Genomic DNA, 19,636 nt, shown 5'->3' with positions numbered 1-19,636 from the left:
TGTACAAAAATAATACAAATAATTAACTTTTAATATAAAATTATTTCATTTTTAATAATAAACATATTACAATATAATAGCATTATTATTACAAATTATTATTATTATTATTTTATTGCAAAATGTTTTGTTTAAATATATAAAATAAAATAAATCATTCTAATTAAAAAAAAAAATATATTATATATATATATTATACAATATATTATAAATAATAATAATAATAATAATATTTTTTCTAAATATATTTACATAGAAAACAATATAAATTATCAATATGTAATATTTTATAGTTATATTTACATTTTAATTTTAATATAAACATTACCATTTATTAACACTTCAGTTTCATTATTAATACTATACATATTACAATATAATAATAATAATAATAATTTATTATTATTATTATTATTATTTCTAAATATATTGGTTATATATACAAAAAATATTTCAGAGTTTCATTATAATAGCATAACTATTATAATATATTATAAAATAATCAAACAGTGTGTCTTTGACAAAAATCAGACAGTTTATTGTCAGACAGTGTTTCTCTGAGATCTTGTGAGGCCGGAGGAGCGACTGATGTAAACGCTGAAGCTCTGATACACACCACATGTGGGATTACATCACAGCGGCTCGTGCTGGAAAACTGATTCCAGATCAGCTGAGAGAGACGTGATGCTGAAACCACATTACCCTATAAAACGTGTGTGTTCAGATCAGGGTCTGGTGTGTGAACAGAGGTCTTGAGCGAGAGCGCTGGCAAACACACACACACACACACACACACACACACACACACACACACACACACACACACACACACACACACACACACACACACACACACACACACACACACACACACACACACACACACACACACACACACACACACACCAAACACAAGACTTCAGTCCATTGAGGAATCTGTGAAAGAACACAGAGAGAGGAGCAGAGGAAGAGCTTTGGACTGAAGCCCGTAAGAGACACTGTCCCGTTCACACACATCACACACACCAACCACAACCACAACCATTAAACACATGTCTGCTACTTTAAATGATAATTTTGGAAAAGTTTAACTTTAAGTACTAAAATAACTAAAACTGAAAAAAAAAATAAAAAAAATAGACGTGTAAACTAAAAATATCAAAAACACAACAAAATTACAAAAATAAAATAAAATTAAAATGACTAAATGGTACTAAATATTGTATGTATATATATATATCCCAAATTGCTTTATTGGCATGACTGCAAATAATCCAATATCCCAGGAATAGTCCCAGATCCCAGTGGGATTTTGTGTGAAAACACAGAGAAATGAACTGGTGCCACACAAACTCAAGCGCTAATGTTCAGGGAAAATGTGTCTTGGATTACACTGGGGTTTAATGTTCAATTTGAGGTCGGTTTAGGCCACTTCCCATCATCATCATCATCTTCATCATCATCATTGAGCCGAATGCTTTGAACAAACTCAAGCGGTCCAGCAGAAAAATCTCCAGAAAATGAAGACGACACGCTTTACGAGGACATCTGCCGTGTGTTTATTCACACACACCGGACGACACACAACCAGTGCACTGTAAACCCCGCGCACGGGTCACGGGTGTAAACTACACACACACATGCTCACGGGTCAGTCGGGACCTTTGACACAAGCCTGGACTTCTTCACAAACTAATGCTGATCTAAACATGAGATCATTGATGGAAACCAGTAAATCATGAGAACGAGACTTTAGTTCAAGTCAACAGGACAGTCATAAAACACACTGACACTGAGACCTGGAGCAACGGCTCATTCAGGCACATTCCAGAATACAGCTCATCTATTTTATTATAAGAATTAAAAAAAATAATAATAATACATTTTTTTAGCAAAAACAGAACACAATAAAAAAATAATATTAATAAACAAGGAGAATTTTTGGTAAAAAAAAAAAGAGAAAAAATTATACGATAAATAAAAATAAATATTTAAATATTAAATACATTTTTAAATATATTTAGCAAAAAAATAAATAAATGAATAAATAAAATTAAATGAATAAATAAATGTAATTTTAAAATGTATTGAGCAAAAAATAAATAAATAAAATACATTTGAAATATATTTTGCAAAAATAAAATATAATAGATATAATAAATATAAATAAATATTTAAATATATATTTAAATATGTTAAAATATATTTTGCAAAAATCAAATAAATTAATAATTAAAATATATATTTAAATTAAATACATTTTAAAATATATTTAGCAACAATTACTTTAAAAAAATACACTTATATACACAATTTCTTAAAAAACAAGTATTAATATCTCATGCCATTTTGTTTCTCAAATGTATCCCGTTTGAAGGATGTCATGATACTTTTACTTGAAACCAGATGAGGACTATTTTTAGATGTCTGCTTTTCAATAAGAAACTTCAAAAACATTCATCAGAAATAAGTGATTCATCATCTTCACCAGGTTATGTCTGAAAACATGCAGACTAGTTATTAAGAGCAATCTCTGGAAGATCCAGACGTCTGACTGAGTTTGGACAAAAGCCCAAAAGATGGATGCTTTTCCACTCGTTTATGAAAATTATGATTCTGATCATTTACAGTGAATAATATTAGTGTAATGGATCTGTTCAGATAATAAACACCAGTGTTATTTTAGTACTATTGTTACTAGTTTGTTTTTTATATTATATTTTATTTCAGTTAATGTTTATTTTACTTGCACTAATGAAAATGTTTTAGTTTTAGTTAATGATAACAACCCTGATAAACACTAAACATGAGCAATGGCGACATGAAACCTGACACTCCTAAACAGAAAACATGTCCAAAACAGCCTCAACGAATCACAGCAGTGCATTCATAAAAGAGAAACACACACACACACACACACACACACACATACTTGTTTTTGCTACTGGGTGGGGACACATGACTACATGCAGCCTGGTGGGAACCACCCTTTCTGAGTGGTCTATAGACAAGGCAGAAACTGATCCACACTCCATTTACAACTGTTATAGCAGCTATCACTTGTAATCTTGAGGCTGAGCCCCAGAAGACTGACCTGAAATTTTACCAACTGCTGGGGACCCCGTCAGGTAGAAGGTCCTGGAGGGGACCTGTGACGTAATGTTTTCATATGCTAATTAATGACATCACTGTGTGTGTTTAAAAGGTTACCAATGGGGACCTCACCCCAAACTTCTTAAATTAACATCATACAGATCAACAGGTGCTCCCAGCTACCACTAAGGTTGCCAACCAGTCCGTACTAACCGGGATATCCCGTATTTTGGGCTTAATTTGTGTCCTGTATGTGCCCTCCCTTGACTGCTAACCAGTGACTGATAAAACTGCAGCAGTGCTGATCACTACACCTGTCATAATGCAGTCACAGCCACCCTCATGCAGAATACTTTATCAAAATCAGAATTGTTATCATAACTGTTTGAGGAAGGCTGTATAATCCACTGACAACTTCTCGCTCCCACCTCACTGTAAGCGATGTTTGCGCTAAGACCAATTCTGCCTGTATTCATTTTAGGAAATCAGTTTTGGCAAATACAAACAATGTGATTATTTTTCTTGAGTACAACATCCAGCCGTGCAAGAAAACATGCAATCTACGTTGGACGCGATTAATAAGGTAAGCCATCTTTCACTAATGTTGTAAAATGGAGAAAGAGAGAAAGAAATAACATTTGAGTTGCATATTCTTTTCCTTGGACCTTAATCTTGAATATAAGCACAACTGTTCCATATTTTTCGTTTCTGCAGTAGGCAAACCTAGCTACCACTAATCACATCCGTATTGCAAATACATTCAAATCCAAATCAATTGCATTCAAATAAATTGTTCTTTGACAAAAGTAGTTCTGACTAAACTTTATTTGTCATTTCTCTTATTTGACAAACATTTTGGCTTTGTGCAGCAGTTGAACAGTAGAAATATTGAACACATTTGACTAAAGTTCTTTTGTCTAAACCGACAATAAAGTTTTTGCAAAAACAAATTATTCCTTTTTTTTTTTTTTTTTTTCAAAAATCATGTTGTGGTGTTAGTTAACTATTTCTTTAACCTAGTCAGAATAACCCAACTATAGTTTGACACATTAATTGTAATGCACAATGGATTTTTTTTCATTGTGCATTCCAATTAATGTGTCAAACTATAGTTGGGTTATTTTTGTTGGGTTACATGATTTTTGAAAGTTGTCAAAAACAGTTATGTTTTTCAAATATACTCTTCAGGTTAAACTCAATTTTCCTTATAACAATTTTTTTTTCAGGAGAAGAGAAGAGAAGAGAAGAGAAGAGAAGAGAAGAGAAGAGAAGAGAAGAGAAGAGAAGTCCAAATGCAAAAACTTTAAAGAGATCTCACTGTACAAATACAAGTGCAAAAATTTCTCGAACAAAAACAGCAAAAAATCTTTTAGCACTTAGTGCTTGACTTTCCTGAACAAGAAAAACTGACCTGAGACATGATTATTTATTTTTTCTTTTCTCACATTCCCTCTTGAATGCTGTGATTCGGTTCTTGATATAGAACTTGACTGATTCCCAGGTTCTGTGTTTGAGTAATACCGGCGCTGACCTGATGCAGTCTTCACACTGCCTTTTCCCCGGTACCCTGCCAGATGTGATGCAGTCCAATAATTTGTTCTCGACTGCCTTCACCTCCTCTTCTGTCCACTTTCTTTTTGGGCATCTTGACACACCTAAAAATGACAGTAATTTTACCTCAACTTTCAAGAGACAGTGTTTCACCTTACCTTAAAAGGCTGAGTGTAGAGTAAAAAACAGAGGTAATGTACACTAGAACATCTGCATTCAATACCAAGTAGAGGAGTACCAGACATTACTCTTGAGACCGATGAGATTTTACTTTCTGTACAATGTAGCTCCTAGCTAGGTCACCAAGACATAGGTTAATAACAAGAAAATTGTACATTTAACTAGATTAACAGGAGCACTTTAAAACAATCTCCATCACAGATTTTTGAAAATGTGTAATGTAGCTGTATGTGAATGTATACTGACCACACATCATCAATAAAGAAAAAGTTGACTCTGTTTAAGTCGTTTTTAGACTGAATCCTATTTCGCAAAGTTCAGAGGCCACAAGGTAACAAATTCGCATAATGTCTGCCTACGTTCTGCATGGACATCCCACAAAACCTTAAAGCCCCAGACACTATGGGTGCTTGTCAATATCATTCCTCGTTTCCTCGGTCCTCCGTTCTCCATCCTATGACCCAGAAACCAATCGAGTTCAGCCATCTTGTAGGACATCTCAATTCTCTAATTGCACCGCGAGGATCGAGGAGTGAGGAGGCTTCCTGAGGAGTCTTGAGCGAGGATACGTGGGTCTATCCTATGCGGAAGTGTTTTATCGACTAAACGTGACACACTCCTCCCCCTTCAGATATAGTAATTTACCTTTATATTTTCCCTTTGCAGTGTAAATAATGTCATATATTTAAACTGTGCATCTTGCTTTGTTAATAATTATTATGAATGCCTTAAATAACTAACTTTAACAACATATGGGCAGATCCCATTAGCGCAGCTGATGACGCTTTGAAGTGACGCTTGAGTGGTCAAGAATATTCCAATATTCCTCCTTTGATTCCTCCGTCCTCATTTCCTTTCCTTAAATCCTTCTCTCGCGAGGAAAGGAAGCAAGGAAAGGGAACGAGGATGCAAAAATAAGAAATGAAAAGCACCCTAGAACTCATTTGTGTGGATAACCAATCACAACAGACTGGGCTGTCTAACCAATCAGAGAGCAGAGCAAGTTAGCAGTGCAGTCCTAACTCTTTACCTGAACTTGAAGGACTCTCTCTCTCCTTTGCCGAGAAGGAACATTCTTCTGGAAGATAAAACAAATAACCATTTCAAAATTTTGCTACACTGTAAACAAAAGCTTCAATAATGATGATTATTAATCATCATTATTGAAAAGAAAAGGTTCCAAAAGAAAAGGTTTGACTTTACCTGTAGATAATGAAGGGGCCTGATGACTCGAAGACTTGCTGCCAACTGAAGATTTCTCTGAAGGGAAGAAAATAAGACTTAAGAACTTTACACCATTATTAGCATCAGACAATGGGATAGTGACCCCCGACATTATCTTCTCAACTTTAAAAGAACTAAGGAAAGGTTTTGAGCAGGGGAGTTGCCAAAGCCTGCTTGAATGCTGTAGGAAATGTTCCAGAAAAAAGTGAAACATCACGTGTGATTGTTGTCACAATGGTAAAAGTTATGGCTAGTAAGAATGGGGTCCAGAGGACATGCAGTAGGATGGGCACAAATCAGTGAGCAAATGATGGAAGTGATGAGCAGGGAACTAGTTACTAACGGTTGCCCTTTTTTTCAGTCAAGAAAAAAAAAACAGCAATTACTACTTTCAGATGGTGCCAATCACCCATGGGTGAGGCTGGTTGAGTGAGCAGGTTTGGTGAATAGAGGACAGTCTGTCCACACATAGCTCTGTCCAGAGCCCAGTGTAGAGCAGAGGTGACCAGTGAGAAGTGGGTGGGAGACAGGATTAGGGTTGGGAATCGAAAATCGATTCCGATTCTGAAATCGGATACTTAAGATAAAGAATCGGATACTTATTATAAAAATAAAATTTCGATTCCTCGTTTCGATTCCTGGGTGCATTTTTTCATCTAGTGATCTGCCAGGACCTTATGTGGTAATGCAAACATCAGTCTACAAGATAAATCGCATTTTATAATGGATGCTCACCCATAGAGGTGGATCTTGTAAGGGTCAGTGGTGTTTATGCACATATCATAAACAGATTTATAATGTATTTACTGTATTTTTCATTGTTTATTTTATAATAAATACAAACAGTAGATATTCAGTCACTTAAGAAAGAGTACTATGAAGTTGTGAAGAATGTCTGAATTAAATAATTTAGGTGCTTAAAATCTGTGTATGGATATACATGTTAAAAAGTTAGAGCAGAGGGTTTTCTTTTAAATTCAAAAGTATAGCTTTAATTTAAAGTCTGTTTGATTTTTTTTTTATAACATGCAGGAGAAAAATAAAAAGGCAAAACAAATGTTTTAGTTAATAAAAAAGGTTAAAAAATAAACACCTTTAGAGGAAATGTCAGGCATAGGGGGCCTTGCAAAATTTACCTGAAAAGAAGGGGGGCCCCTGGTATAAAAAGTTGAGAACCCCTGTAATAAAATAATATGTTGCAAGCAAGCACTGAAAATAAACATGTGTGATATATTAATGTTTGACTTTTGTGGTTGTTTTTTTACTAAACTGGAAATCGATAAGTAGATTCGGAATCGATAAAATTCAAACGATACCCAACCCTAGACAGGATGCAGCAGAAATTAACCATTAGTGGTGGAACAAGACTGTTCTAGGAGGCATACAGTGAACTGAATGAAACCATGTTTAGAGGTGTGACCATTAAACATTCAGTGGCACAGCTTTGGTGAGAATTACACCAAGTTCCTTACCTGCTTTGTGAGTCAGGTGACTGCAGACCTGTTTTAGGTCACATAAGCATATCAGGGACAGCCACAGATACTTTATAATACAAATAGCAAAATCTAAATACTTATTATTAAACCCAACCAAAACACAAACGTAATATGTCACTTGTGGTAAATGAAGGAATTCACATCAAATCACAGATGACCTTACCTATGGATGTTAAAGAGGACTGATGGCGCTTTTTTGGCGGTGGCATTTCACTCTCACTTTCTTCATCCTCACTTTCAGAAGCTTCAGTTTCTACATTCACTTTCTCTGCAAAAAAGAAAATAATGTAGAAAAGCATTTGTTTCCATGCTTCTTTGTAATGGAACTAAACAGTGGCAATATAAAATGTGTAGGAGCAACAATGTCATGTTTTCTTACCATTAGGATCAATGTTCATTTCATCAAGGTTTTTCCCCTTGAATTCCGATACTCTTCCCTGTTCAAGGGCCATCAGCACCTTGCTGATCTTTGCAAGTTGTAACGTTCCTTCAGGTAACCGGTAAAACTTTCTATGGATCCTTATATCATGTCCCATGAAATCCGCTAATTGGTCCAACTCAGTATCTTTCAGATTCAGGACTTTAGAGAGTGTTGCAATGTGTTTTCGCAGCTTTGTGGATGATAAAGTCTTTGGATGTTTGGCTCCACACTGATGGGCAACCTTTCTGATGCAATCTGTGCCTTTGTAGTATGATGTCTCAGTCATGGGTATGGCGAAAAAAAAGAAATTTTCATCCAGTACGCCACAGGCTTGACGACTCTTCACAAGTAGCTCCATGGAATCCAGCATACTTGGGGTCAGGAGTATTGGCACCTTTCTGTCACGCTTGCCTCTTATTTCGACGCGCTGGAAATGTTGACAGAGCTTCTGCTCAACTGCAGATAAAGCATCAGCGACATCTGAATGTAAATCAGATGTGTTTCGGAGAAGATATGAATTCAGCCTCATTTTCGAAACTTCTCCTGCTCTCCTTCGATTAAACACAATTACATCACACAGAGTTACTTGGGCAAGCTTTGTCCAGTTCTTCTGACTTTTTTCAAGTTTGAGGTTTTCTTTGTATAGTTCAGTTTGATTGCTGAGATACATGTGCATTTTTTTAACATCCTCTGTAAAAGGGAGAAGTTCAGGAGAGTTCCACTTTGCTTCGTTAAGCGTCTTCAAGGCTGAGGCAGACACCAATTCATTCCATTTTGTCGAATACATGTGCTGAAACATTTTGACATTTTTTACATCGTTTTCATCTCCTGCGATCATTGCTTCACATTCTGCAATATCGGACATTTTCTTTAGGTTGTGCCCCAGTTTTAACGCCAAAGATGGAATTCCAAAGACCTCATCTTCATCTCTGAATCCTGATGTCTCTTTAACGGCCTTGATAACGTGATGGAAGTTTGCAGGTATGAAAAAGTCTTTTATACTCTGCAGCTTTCCCATTTTCCTCGCACTGACCAACAGCCTACCAGCCTCGCGCATTTTAGTTCTAATGTATTCGTGCTTGGTTTTGTCGTTGCCCATCTTGTTACACAGGTGTTCTCCAAATTTGATGATGCACGTATCACTTTTAACAGCACATGTTACTTCATCTTGCTTCATGTCACTGATCAGCTTCCATAGTTTTTTTGCTACTCCTTCAGGAACAGGCTCAGCATAAGCACAGAGTGCCTGAACTCTGGATTTACCTGGTTTTGTGACCTGGCACTTCCTGGCCAAGTTGCACCTTGACATATGCCTCCAAAGTGCTTTTCTCCTGAACAGCCCTTGGCAGTTTAAACAGTGCATGTAGTCCTTCACATTAACTTGTTTCGCACTGGATTGTTGACGGGGCACCAACACTCCTTTACCAGATTTAAGAACATCTGTGTTGTGTGCACGGTTCCCTTTGTTCCTCAAAAGGTCCAGATTGATCCTCCTTTCTTTAGACCCCTTTGGGTAAGAAAGAGCTTTTGCTACATCCACTTCGTTCTTATGAACTTGGGCCAAGTGTCTTGCCATTTTACAGAATGGTTTGGAGCAGTAAAAGCAATACTGCTTTTTGTTGTACATTCTTTGGCCATATGCAGTCTTTTTTAATTTCATCACTGAAACCTCACTACCGCTGTTACTGTCTAGATTAGCCGTTGTCTCCTTATCTCCAAGTTGAGAACATTCTTTGTCTGCATTATCAATATTGTCAGAAAGACTCTCATATTCTTCTGAATCTGTCTCTGAATTAGGGACATATTCGTCTCCGCTGTCAATGCTGCTTTCATCTGAAGTGGATCTGAGGTTTAGTGAGCTCTTTGTAAGCTGTAAATACCAAATTTATAATAAGTATTAATAAGCATAAATTCACACAATATTGTTTCAGTTGCACGTTTATGTTACCTCATCTAGTTTATGGATTTATTAAAAGGTTAACAATTATAAGCTTAATAAACACCAAAGACTGAATATAAACTCGCCCTGTGTACCTTGAGAAAACTGGTACCAAAAACCTACTCCCCAGTATTATAAATGGAGAAATTCCTATTATTAATCCAAAAATTCCACTTTGCAATAAAGAAACATTAAAACAACTGAAAAAAAAACTACTTTACTAATTCATCTCTAAGTAGTAAGTTACTTCAAGTAACTTAACTCTTCAAATTAAACTCTTTATTCTTTGAAATTGCCATGTACTTAATGTTATGTTTAAGCTTTGACAAAAAGGACCTTATGCATATAAATGCTCATAGACATGATAATAAATGAGACCATTAACAACCTCAGCAATACAACTGATACTGTAGACTAAATGTAAACTTAAGACAAAATGATCAGCACACGCATGTTAGATAAGAAACTTACAAATGTGCTGTCACTCCTCTTTAACTCTGGGATATCACAGGCTCTTGGTGAAACAGAAGAACTGGGCACTTCTAGTATCACTGTATCTGCATCACTGTCCGTGTCCTGGACAAACATACATATAATCAAATATATTTTTATACAGCAATGTTCCATCTCTGACTAAGTTTACATGTGGGGACACCCACTTTTTTACCCACTTCACTGATATTACTCATTCTTAACTTGTTGCAAGAAAACTGTATCTTAAGTATTGCTGCTTTTGCTTTAGAGGAAAATTAAACAATATAAAAGGGATAGGACATAAAAACATAACTGCTAGTCAAGTTGAATTGCAACAAATTAAAAATCAATAAATATAACAAAAAAGCAAGTACTGCGATGTATGGCTGTGTGATATGTAAAACATATTTTATTGACTGTGATATCTTACAATATTGTCTATTCAAGCCCCATCTTTGCCAGAGACAACAAGCACCATAAACACATTAGTTTGGTTGTGCTTTATCTTACAGTAGTCTGTGATTAAGTAAGCTCAATTTATTTAAAGGTTTGCTTTTTTTTTTCATAGACTTTTGTGACTTTTCATAAATTCTGTACTCTGTAGCATGCCCTTCTCAATGTAAATAAACATGCACGTTACACAACATAAATTTGTGTTTATAAAGCATTACATTGTATTTATTTATTTTTTTAAATGGTTTGAGTGACGCATGTGCGTAAGGAATTAAAAGCAAGCAGAATACAAGTGTTTTCTAAAGCTAACTCAGTTTTTAAAACCAAGCTCAGAATCAATAAATAAATTGATTTGTTGAAGAGAGAATTGCAATGGAATGATTTTTAGTTCAGTTCAACAGTTGTCTTTATGATATTGAATTTTAAATATTGAATAAGAGCAAGTTACAAATTAACAACACTAATGTACAGGGGTGCAAACACATGTATGGTCAAAAAAGACAGAGGTAATCGAAGCCCTCGTCCCGCGGCAAATATCCATTGATACTACATTGCCACCATCCCCAACCCACCCCTATAGGCACATAGAGTCAAATGAAATTTAGAAAAACTTCTTGCACTTCTTCTTCTTGCTTTACTGCTACTTCCTGAAAATAATTTCACCTGATGATTTGAATAGCTCTTTTTGTAAAGAATTAATAATTCTAGGATGATTGGGGTAATTGTGTAGGGTAGGCCTAGTGCATCTGCATAGAAACTAATAAACAAAATACAAATATAAATACAATAAAACACAAATACACGAGAAATGTTTTTCAGGTAAATTAACTGTATTAAGTATTAATACAGTTTATCTTTTGACAAAACGTGATTTTTCTCTTTCTCTTTTGTTGTTTGATTAACTTTGGTGACACAAACAGCTGCAGGTATATTGGGTGCTGTCCCTTTAAGACGAATGCACGTATCTAATACCGGTAATGACCAGTCTATGGTAATGACACGCATCCGTTTTATTTTGACTGCGTTTACGGGGAAACTCGTTGAGACGGACACTGGCTTATTTTTTCGTGCACACATGTCTGTTCAAACACAAATAGATAAGAAAGAAAAGGGAATTCGGTGTTCACGAACTTCACGTGCTGTCTGCGACTGCGTGGCTCTGTGCGCCGACAGACCATCTACATTTGGATGTTAAACATAATATATCCTGATACAGCAAAGACAACGTCGGCAGTATTGACGGCAAAATAGGCTGACGGGCAATATTTGAAAATCGATAATTAGGCCTATTTTTTAAATTACAATTATATATGCATTTGTCAAAACCGAGAGACTTTCAAGCATCAAAATGTAATTTATTAATATGTATTTGCGCCTTCTATTTTGTCTGAAAACTTCCAACACTCTTGCGTGTCGCGTGAAAAATAGGCGTCGGTTGCGGTTCTATTTCTAGCACACGGTTTCGGCGCGGCTCGAGAAGTGTGTGTGTCACGCAGGCATTGTGCTCTAACACAAGCTCTAACCAGTTAACATGAGAGCCGACATAAAAACGGACACTCCACGCCACGCAGAGAGAAATGTGATGCAAATTCTGATTCGCTTATTTCCTATTTACTTGTTGGTGGACGCAATCCAGAATTACTGTTGGTTAAATCCCCCCCCCTTAAAAAAAACTCTTCGGATCTGCACGATTCACACAAGTCACCCAAACTGACGTGAAAAAAGCGGGAGGCGCCGAAAAGCGCGCTGTTTGCACCCCTGAATGTAATGAAACTAAGGTTTCATATTAAACATATACTACGTAATGTTTTATATTAAAAGAAAAACAAATGTTAATTTAATTGAGTTTCCTGTATCACAGGCCACTGTCAGATAAAGCGCAACCAAACTGATGTTTGCTTTACGGTGTGTATCGGTGGTGTCATCTCCAGCAGGAGCGGAAAAGGGGCATTATGAAATGAACACTTACCACTGATTTCTTTGTAAACAGTGATTGTTTGGCTAGGAGCTTGGGAACATCTGAAGACACAGAACTGTCTGGATTTTCCTTTGAATCCGCCTGTTCAGGTTAACAGAAATAGTCAGTTGTCAAATTCTTACGATAACTTTGAATTAAAAAATACATAAATAAGTGTTTTACCAAGGATCCTGTTTCACACATCTGTTGTAAGTTAAGTATGTCCTGCTTGAGGGGAGATGGGACCTGATCGTCTGGGGCCTGGGAGGGCATGGTGGGACAAACACTTGATGTTTCTTTTGCCTGAAATAAGAATTGAAAGCACAACTGTAATCATACAAATAATTTAGTTTCACTTTGCAGCTTCACATGCTTTAAGAAGTGTATAGTGGACGTGATATATGATTTTATTTGATATTTAATTGTCTGTCTTAAAGCTATGTCGACAATAGTTTTGTACATATGTTCATATAATCAAAAACAAAATATTTTACATATGAACAAAATTTCTTAACAATACGACGTGAACAACTTAACCGCAATATTATACAGACTAATGTGTCCAATGATTTAGGCTACTTCCATACATGAAATGTAAAAGTAGGTAAATTAAAAATAAGATTAATCAATTAAAATCACCTTCTGTCTAGCTGTTTGTCTCCTGGCACACTCATCATGATGCTTTCTCAGTCTCGTGATGCGACGCTCAAACCTGCTGTTGCTTCGGTTGGGTTTATCTGGTCTGTGCCAAAGGCAAAATAAAATCGTTAACACATACTGTACACCTCATTAACTCACAATTAGGCCACATGTGCACATACGCACAGATGTGCCTTCAGGTTAATCTTTTCAAATAGACCTATTACAGTACGGTCAGACTGCACTAACATTTATGTACTCGGTACATGACCGCGGTAAAGTTAGCTTGATGTTTGACATTCATTAGACATTCGGTTTCATACCAATTAAACTGTTTGCGGCCTTTATGTTTTTAGCTCAAATTTAGTCAGATGGACATAAATATATGTCCTTTATGTTGCACAAGGCTTAATTTCAAAAAAAAAAAAAAAAGAAAAAAAAAAAGAATTAACCATCTAACTTAATTAAACAATTAAACTACATGATATTATACTATAAAACCAATACTAAAATGTTCAGAAAAACTTCCCTGTAAATGCACAAGACTCTGTTTTTGGAATTAGCACTTTATGGGTTTTATAATAATTTTACAACTTTTAATGTATAAAATAATATGAATTAATTAAACAACAGACAGCTCCTTTTGAGATAAAGGTATCAAATCAACTGTAAAAAGCTCTAAATATTATCCCCTGTCATGCACAAAGCTTGTTTTTTTTTTTTTTTTCAGAATATTCCTTTGTTTTTATATACAGTTCTGAATCTGTATTTTTGATATTTAACATACTGTGCCCACTTAAAATATAAAGTAATTTTTACAGTTGATAAATTATAAAATAATGTTTGTACTTTTTTTTTTGTTACTTTTATACATAAAGGTATGCCTCAGTGACAGCTCTGTACCTTTTATGTGAGAGTGTAGGAGCCTAATAAATAAATGTAATTTAAATTAATAAAAAAAAAAAATAGAACACTTAGAAGCTTTTGCATCTCAGCTCTTCACATACATGTAACCCATTTAAATCCAATAAATTCACCAATTTTGGCCTGAATGTAGCAATAAAGTGAAAATTCCATATTAGTATATTTGTAATCATATTTTGTAATTGCAATTTTTACCTTTCTTATTGTTGTATTATATTTTTATTTTATTTTATTTCATTTGAATTGTTGTTTTGAAACCTTTATTTCAAACTGTGTCAGAGTTTAATGAAATTAAGTGGGTACAGAATATTAAACATCAAAAATACAGTTTCAGTACTGTATATAAAAACAATAAAGGATTCTGAAAAAAAAAACAAGTCTTGTGCATGACAGGTGATAATATTTAGAGATTTTTACAGTTATTTGATACCTTTATCTCAAACGGTGTCAGAGTTTAATGAATTTAAGTGGGTAACGTAGCCTATATTAAACATCAAAAATAGTTTCAGTACTGTATAAAAACAATAAAGGGATTTTCTGAACAAATAAGCCTTGTGCATGACAGGAGATAATATTTAGAGATTTTTACAGTTGATTTGATACCTTTATCTCAAAAGGTGCTAGTGAAGTTATATTAGGCTATTTCATACATTAAAAAGTGTAAAATTATTATAAATTAATAATTAAGGTTAATTTATTTATTTATTTTTAATTAAGCCTTGTGCAACATAAAGGACATATATTTAACGTTATGTCCATCTTACTAAATTTGAGCTAAAAACATAAAGGCCGCAAACAGTTTAATTGGTATGAAACCGAATGTCTAATGAATGTCAAACATCAAACTAACTTTACCACGGTACATTGCTGCCTAAAACTATTATTTTACCGAATAATCATGCAAATCCGAACGTAAATTACCACAAACCAACACGCTTGTTAGTTATAACCTTGGCCCGGCTAATTGCCTAATGACACCTTAATTAGAAGCAGTACTTTACTCTGTTTAATGATCTACCTCATCATAGTACGACTATAAACAGAATTCAAATTTACCATGATATTAATTTTTCTATTACAAGTCTTACCTTAATTTGTCCATGATGCGTCCGTAGATGTTGTCCGCGTCGTCGTCGTCTCAAAATGGCTGGTAATTGATTCCGCGCACTTCAGCTAGTTATGAATAAAGATGGCTGCCGCGCGATCGCAGACGAGAGGGGGAGGGGTGGTCGCGATGGGGACTGGCTATGTCCGGTGAACACACACTTCTGGAGATTTCCATCAGGCAGCTAGGCTACTGACGCTCTGTCGTCGGTGCTCTTTTGTTTACACCCTTACATTGGCAAGTTGATTATGTTCAGGGATTAGTAGCATTTCAAATATATGTATTTAAAATACAAAATACTATTTTGTTTTTAAATAACTTATTTTAATTTAAATACATTTAAACTTACTATTTTTGTATTGTCAAAATAAAAAAGATTAAATGTATTTAAATACAAATGACATTTTTCTAAAGATACTTAAAAGCTACAAATTACAAGTTGAAGCATATTTAAAATACATGTAAATACCAAGATTAAATATAGGCCTATTTACACGCAAAAGCATTTAAAAACAAAATAGAAATTTGCATTTCAAATAAATGTATTTGAAATACTGCCCAGCTCTGATTATGTTTTATGCCTGATCCAAAACAAGGCAATGAGATCTGTGATCTTTTGCATACATTCCTTTTTCAAAATTGGAAAAAAAAGTTGGATTTTATTTTTATTCAAATTTGTATTTTTAAATGTTATGCTGAATACCAAAATTTAAATAGATTTAAATCAATTTAAACTATACATTTTATGGACACAAAATATTGTTTTTATATTTAATGACATGGGCCCTGCAGAACACCTCAATAACACAATGGCCCGGTTTCACAGACAGGGCTTAGACTAAGCCAGGATTAGACCATAGATCAATTAGGACATTTAAGTAATTTTTATAAACATGCTTAGAAAAAAACATTACCGATGTGCATCTTAAAACTAAAAAGGCACTGATATATTTTTAAGATCAGTCAGTGCAAGTTTATTTCAGTGGAAACAGCTCAGACTTACATTTTAGTCTAGGACTAGTCTTAAGCCCTGTCTGTGAAACCAGGGGTATGACTGTACCCTCCTGCTCCTGTAAAACAGTCGGATACACAAGCCAAATACTGTCACTATACTGAACCCAACATCCCCTGCAGCCATGTGGAACTCTCTTAAAAGCACTTAATGTGAAAATGCTTAGGCCCGGTTTCATAGACGTTACTGAGCTTAAGCCAGGACTAGGCCTTAGTTAAATTAAGATATTTAGGCAACTTTTACAAGAATGAAACATTACTGTATCTTGATATAGAACTATGACACTGACGTATTTTAAGATGCAAGATATTTTCAGTTGAGACGGCTCAAACATGCATTTTAGTCTGGGACTGACTTAAAGGAATAGTTACCTAAAAATGAAAATTCTGTCATCATTTACTCTCCCTCGAGTAGTTCCAAACTTGTATGAATTTATTTGTTCTGCCCGACACAAGGGAAGATAATTTGAAGAAAGTTTGTAAGCAGGCTGTTTGGGTCACCACTTCTGTATTAGAAAAAAAAAAAAAAAGGCCTACTATTTGCAGGTCTTCAAATTTGGAAATTAAAACCCCAGATGAATACTACCACAACATATCACACCGTGTCATTATTTATTTATCAAAAATAAAACCAAAAGACGTGTGACAAAGTTAGGACACTGTTAACATAGGAATTAACGGATGACCAGGAAGTGAGCACCACTATAAAAGCAGATGTTCAGGCAGTTTGAGTGTCTGGAGCCTTCAGGTGTGTGCACTGTCAGCTCTGTCAGCTTGGACATTTTCTAGAGTCCTAGTTGTTCCAATCGTCTTCCATTATGGATAATGCTTCTGTCAACCTTCAATGCAGCAGATTTGTTTCTGAACTCTTCCCTAGATCATTGCCTTAACGCAAGTCTGTCACTGAGCTCTACAGGCAGTTATCTTGGTTTTTGCTCTGATATGCATTTTCAGCTGTTAGACCTTTTCTGAGAGGTGTGTGCCTTTCTAAATCAGACTCATTCAAATGAATTTGCCACAGTTTAACTTCACTCCAAGTGTAGGAACATCGAGAAGCAATATGGATGCTCCTGAGATAAATTTCCAGTGTCCCAGAAAAGGGTACTTTTTACATACTTATGCAGCGGGATCTTTTCAGTTTTTTATTTCTAATAAATTTGCAAAGTTGTTACAAACCTGTTTTGTGCTTTGTCATTATGGTGTTTGAGACGTAGATTGATATGGAAAAAAAAAGTAATTTAAAGCAGTTTAACATAAGGCTGCAACAAAACAAAATGTGGAAAAAAAATGAAGGGGTATGAATAATTTCGCAAGGCACTGTATATTAGAATAGAGTTGATCTCATTCATTTCCGCTGGCCAAAAAATATTTTGACTGTTTTAAACAATTCAAATTAAAGTAACTTTATGAAGTTTTATGATAAGGTGTTAGCTATTTTAGTGTAAAAACGAATAAGCCTATATATTGCAGTGTGAATATACTGTAATTGTCTGACTCTGCGGCGGCTGCAAAACGCATTCTCATCCCCAAATCGTCACTTTCAAACATTCTTCAATATCCGACGCACAAAGCACCCTTTAGCGTCCATATGAGACGCTTCGGTTATGGGTAGGTTTAGGCGTCATATAACTGACGCTTTCGAAAGTTCGTCAATATCCGACGCACAAAGCACCCTTAGCGTCAATATGAGACGCTTCGGTTATGGGTAGGTTTAGGTCTGTGGTAGGGTTATGCGTCTCATATGGACGCTAAAGGGTGCTTTGTGCGTCGGATATTGAAGAAATTTTGAAAGCGTCAGTATATGACGACTTGGGATGAGAACGGGCTGGCGTATCACAAAGTGTTTTAAAAAGGAAATGTGCAAATCTTACCATTTTCAAAGACAGTAGCATTATTCATAATGTTGTGGAGATGCCTTCACACATCAATAGCACTTCTATGCAGCTGTGGTTGTACAGTAAGCTATTATCATTGGTCCTTGTATTCATTGATACCGGACAATGGACCATTTGACCACCGAATCTAGCAGTATCCACCTTAATATCGAAATAAGTGTGGAATATTGACCATTGTTCTCACTAAAAAGTATGTTCTCATAACATAAGATGTGCAGTTTAGAATAAAGATGAATTATTGTGCATCTACAACACTCCTTGCTGTCATTAAAAGAGGAAAAGTGATCAAGCTCATCCACTACAGTATGTATAGGCTATGTCTAAATTCATAGAATTTTGATTTAATTAAAAAAATTCATAGATTTTTTTATTTAATGTAAATATGTATATTGACATGAAAACAGTTGCTTACAAATTTTTTCATTACTTTTCTCACTTCTGGAAAAGTCTACATGCAATACAACAATATAATTATATTGTTATATCTAACAATATAATTTATATTATTTTTTAATTATTAAATAATATTGTTTAAGAGAAATTAGCTGGTATATTTATTAATCATTGTTAAAATAAAACAACATTTTCCATTTTTAATTTGTGGTTTAAAAAAGGAATGAATGCAAACGTATAAGGACCCACTGATTATGTCAGAGATCACAGAAGATAAAGATCACAGAAGAAACACCTAAGATATTGCATTTGGATATGTTTAAACATGTCAGAGCATATTTAAAAAAAAAAAAAAAAACACACACAGTTGTTCCAATGTTGACCACAGGGGGCGCTCTCTCAAACACACTTTATACACAGACACAATTTTTGTCCGATAAACCGACCCCGTAGGGACCAATTGGCATTTCGAGGGAAACACTGCCACCTATGTTAAAATGGCCATTTCTATCGTTTTCAATGGGTGTGCCTGTGGGGACCTGGAATCAGGTCCCCACCGCTCATGAGGTCCCCACGGGTTTGGTGTGCAAACAGGTCCAAGTCCCAACCGGGATATAAAAACAAGTACACACACACACGCACACACACACACACACACACACACACATGGACTCACACACACACACAAACGCACTCGCACACTCTCTCACACATACACACACTCACTCTCTCGCACATGCGCACTCATGCACACACACACACACACACACACACACATTCTCTCACTCAAACACTCTCTCACACATACATACAAACACATACTCACTCACACACTCACACACTTACACACACACACACACACCCTCTCTCGCACATGCGCA

At 35.3% G+C, this 19,636-nt stretch overlaps 2 protein-coding genes across 3 annotated transcripts in view; both read right to left on the bottom strand.

Moving 5' to 3' along the window:
- Nucleotides 1-368, bottom strand: part of LOC307151687 (A disintegrin and metalloproteinase with thrombospondin motifs 20-like) — a gene marked incomplete at its 5' end in the record, with an annotated part of 83,400 nt that extends 83,032 nt beyond the window's left edge. The window contains one exon of the mRNA XM_079859802.1: nt 362-368. Within this exon, the coding sequence (XP_079715928.1) occupies nt 362-368 (7 nt within the window). The remainder of the gene's footprint in view (nt 1-361) is intronic.
- Nucleotides 369-3,669: 3,301 nt separating this feature from the next.
- On the bottom strand, nt 3,670-18,658 carry LOC307151101 (uncharacterized protein). Of its 2 annotated transcripts, XM_079858938.1 has the most exons (11): nt 15,440-18,658; nt 13,428-13,530; nt 12,972-13,091; nt 12,801-12,890; nt 10,376-10,480; nt 7,924-9,835; nt 7,708-7,812; nt 7,521-7,548; nt 6,028-6,084; nt 5,855-5,902; nt 3,670-4,748 (listed from the first exon to the last, which is right to left on the bottom strand). In XM_079858938.1, exons 1-11 carry the CDS (start codon nt 15,451-15,453, stop codon nt 4,637-4,639), a joined length of 2,694 nt encoding a protein of 897 aa, XP_079715064.1. In that variant the 5' UTR covers nt 15,454-18,658; the 3' UTR covers nt 3,670-4,636. The 2 variants fall into 2 exon arrangements, with proteins under 2 accessions (XP_079715064.1, XP_079715063.1); XM_079858937.1 differs by lacking the exon at nt 7,521-7,548 and having other exon boundaries at nt 4,460-4,748; nt 15,440-18,656.
- Nucleotides 18,659-19,636: the final 978 nt, after the last annotated feature.

Source organism: Squalius cephalus, assembly GCF_949319135.1.
Source record: "Squalius cephalus genome assembly, chromosome: 23".
Classification (NCBI taxonomy): domain Eukaryota; kingdom Metazoa; phylum Chordata; class Actinopteri; order Cypriniformes; family Leuciscidae; genus Squalius; species Squalius cephalus.
Note: the sequence above shows the minus strand (reverse complement) of the source record. Positions and strands in the feature narration are given on the sequence as shown.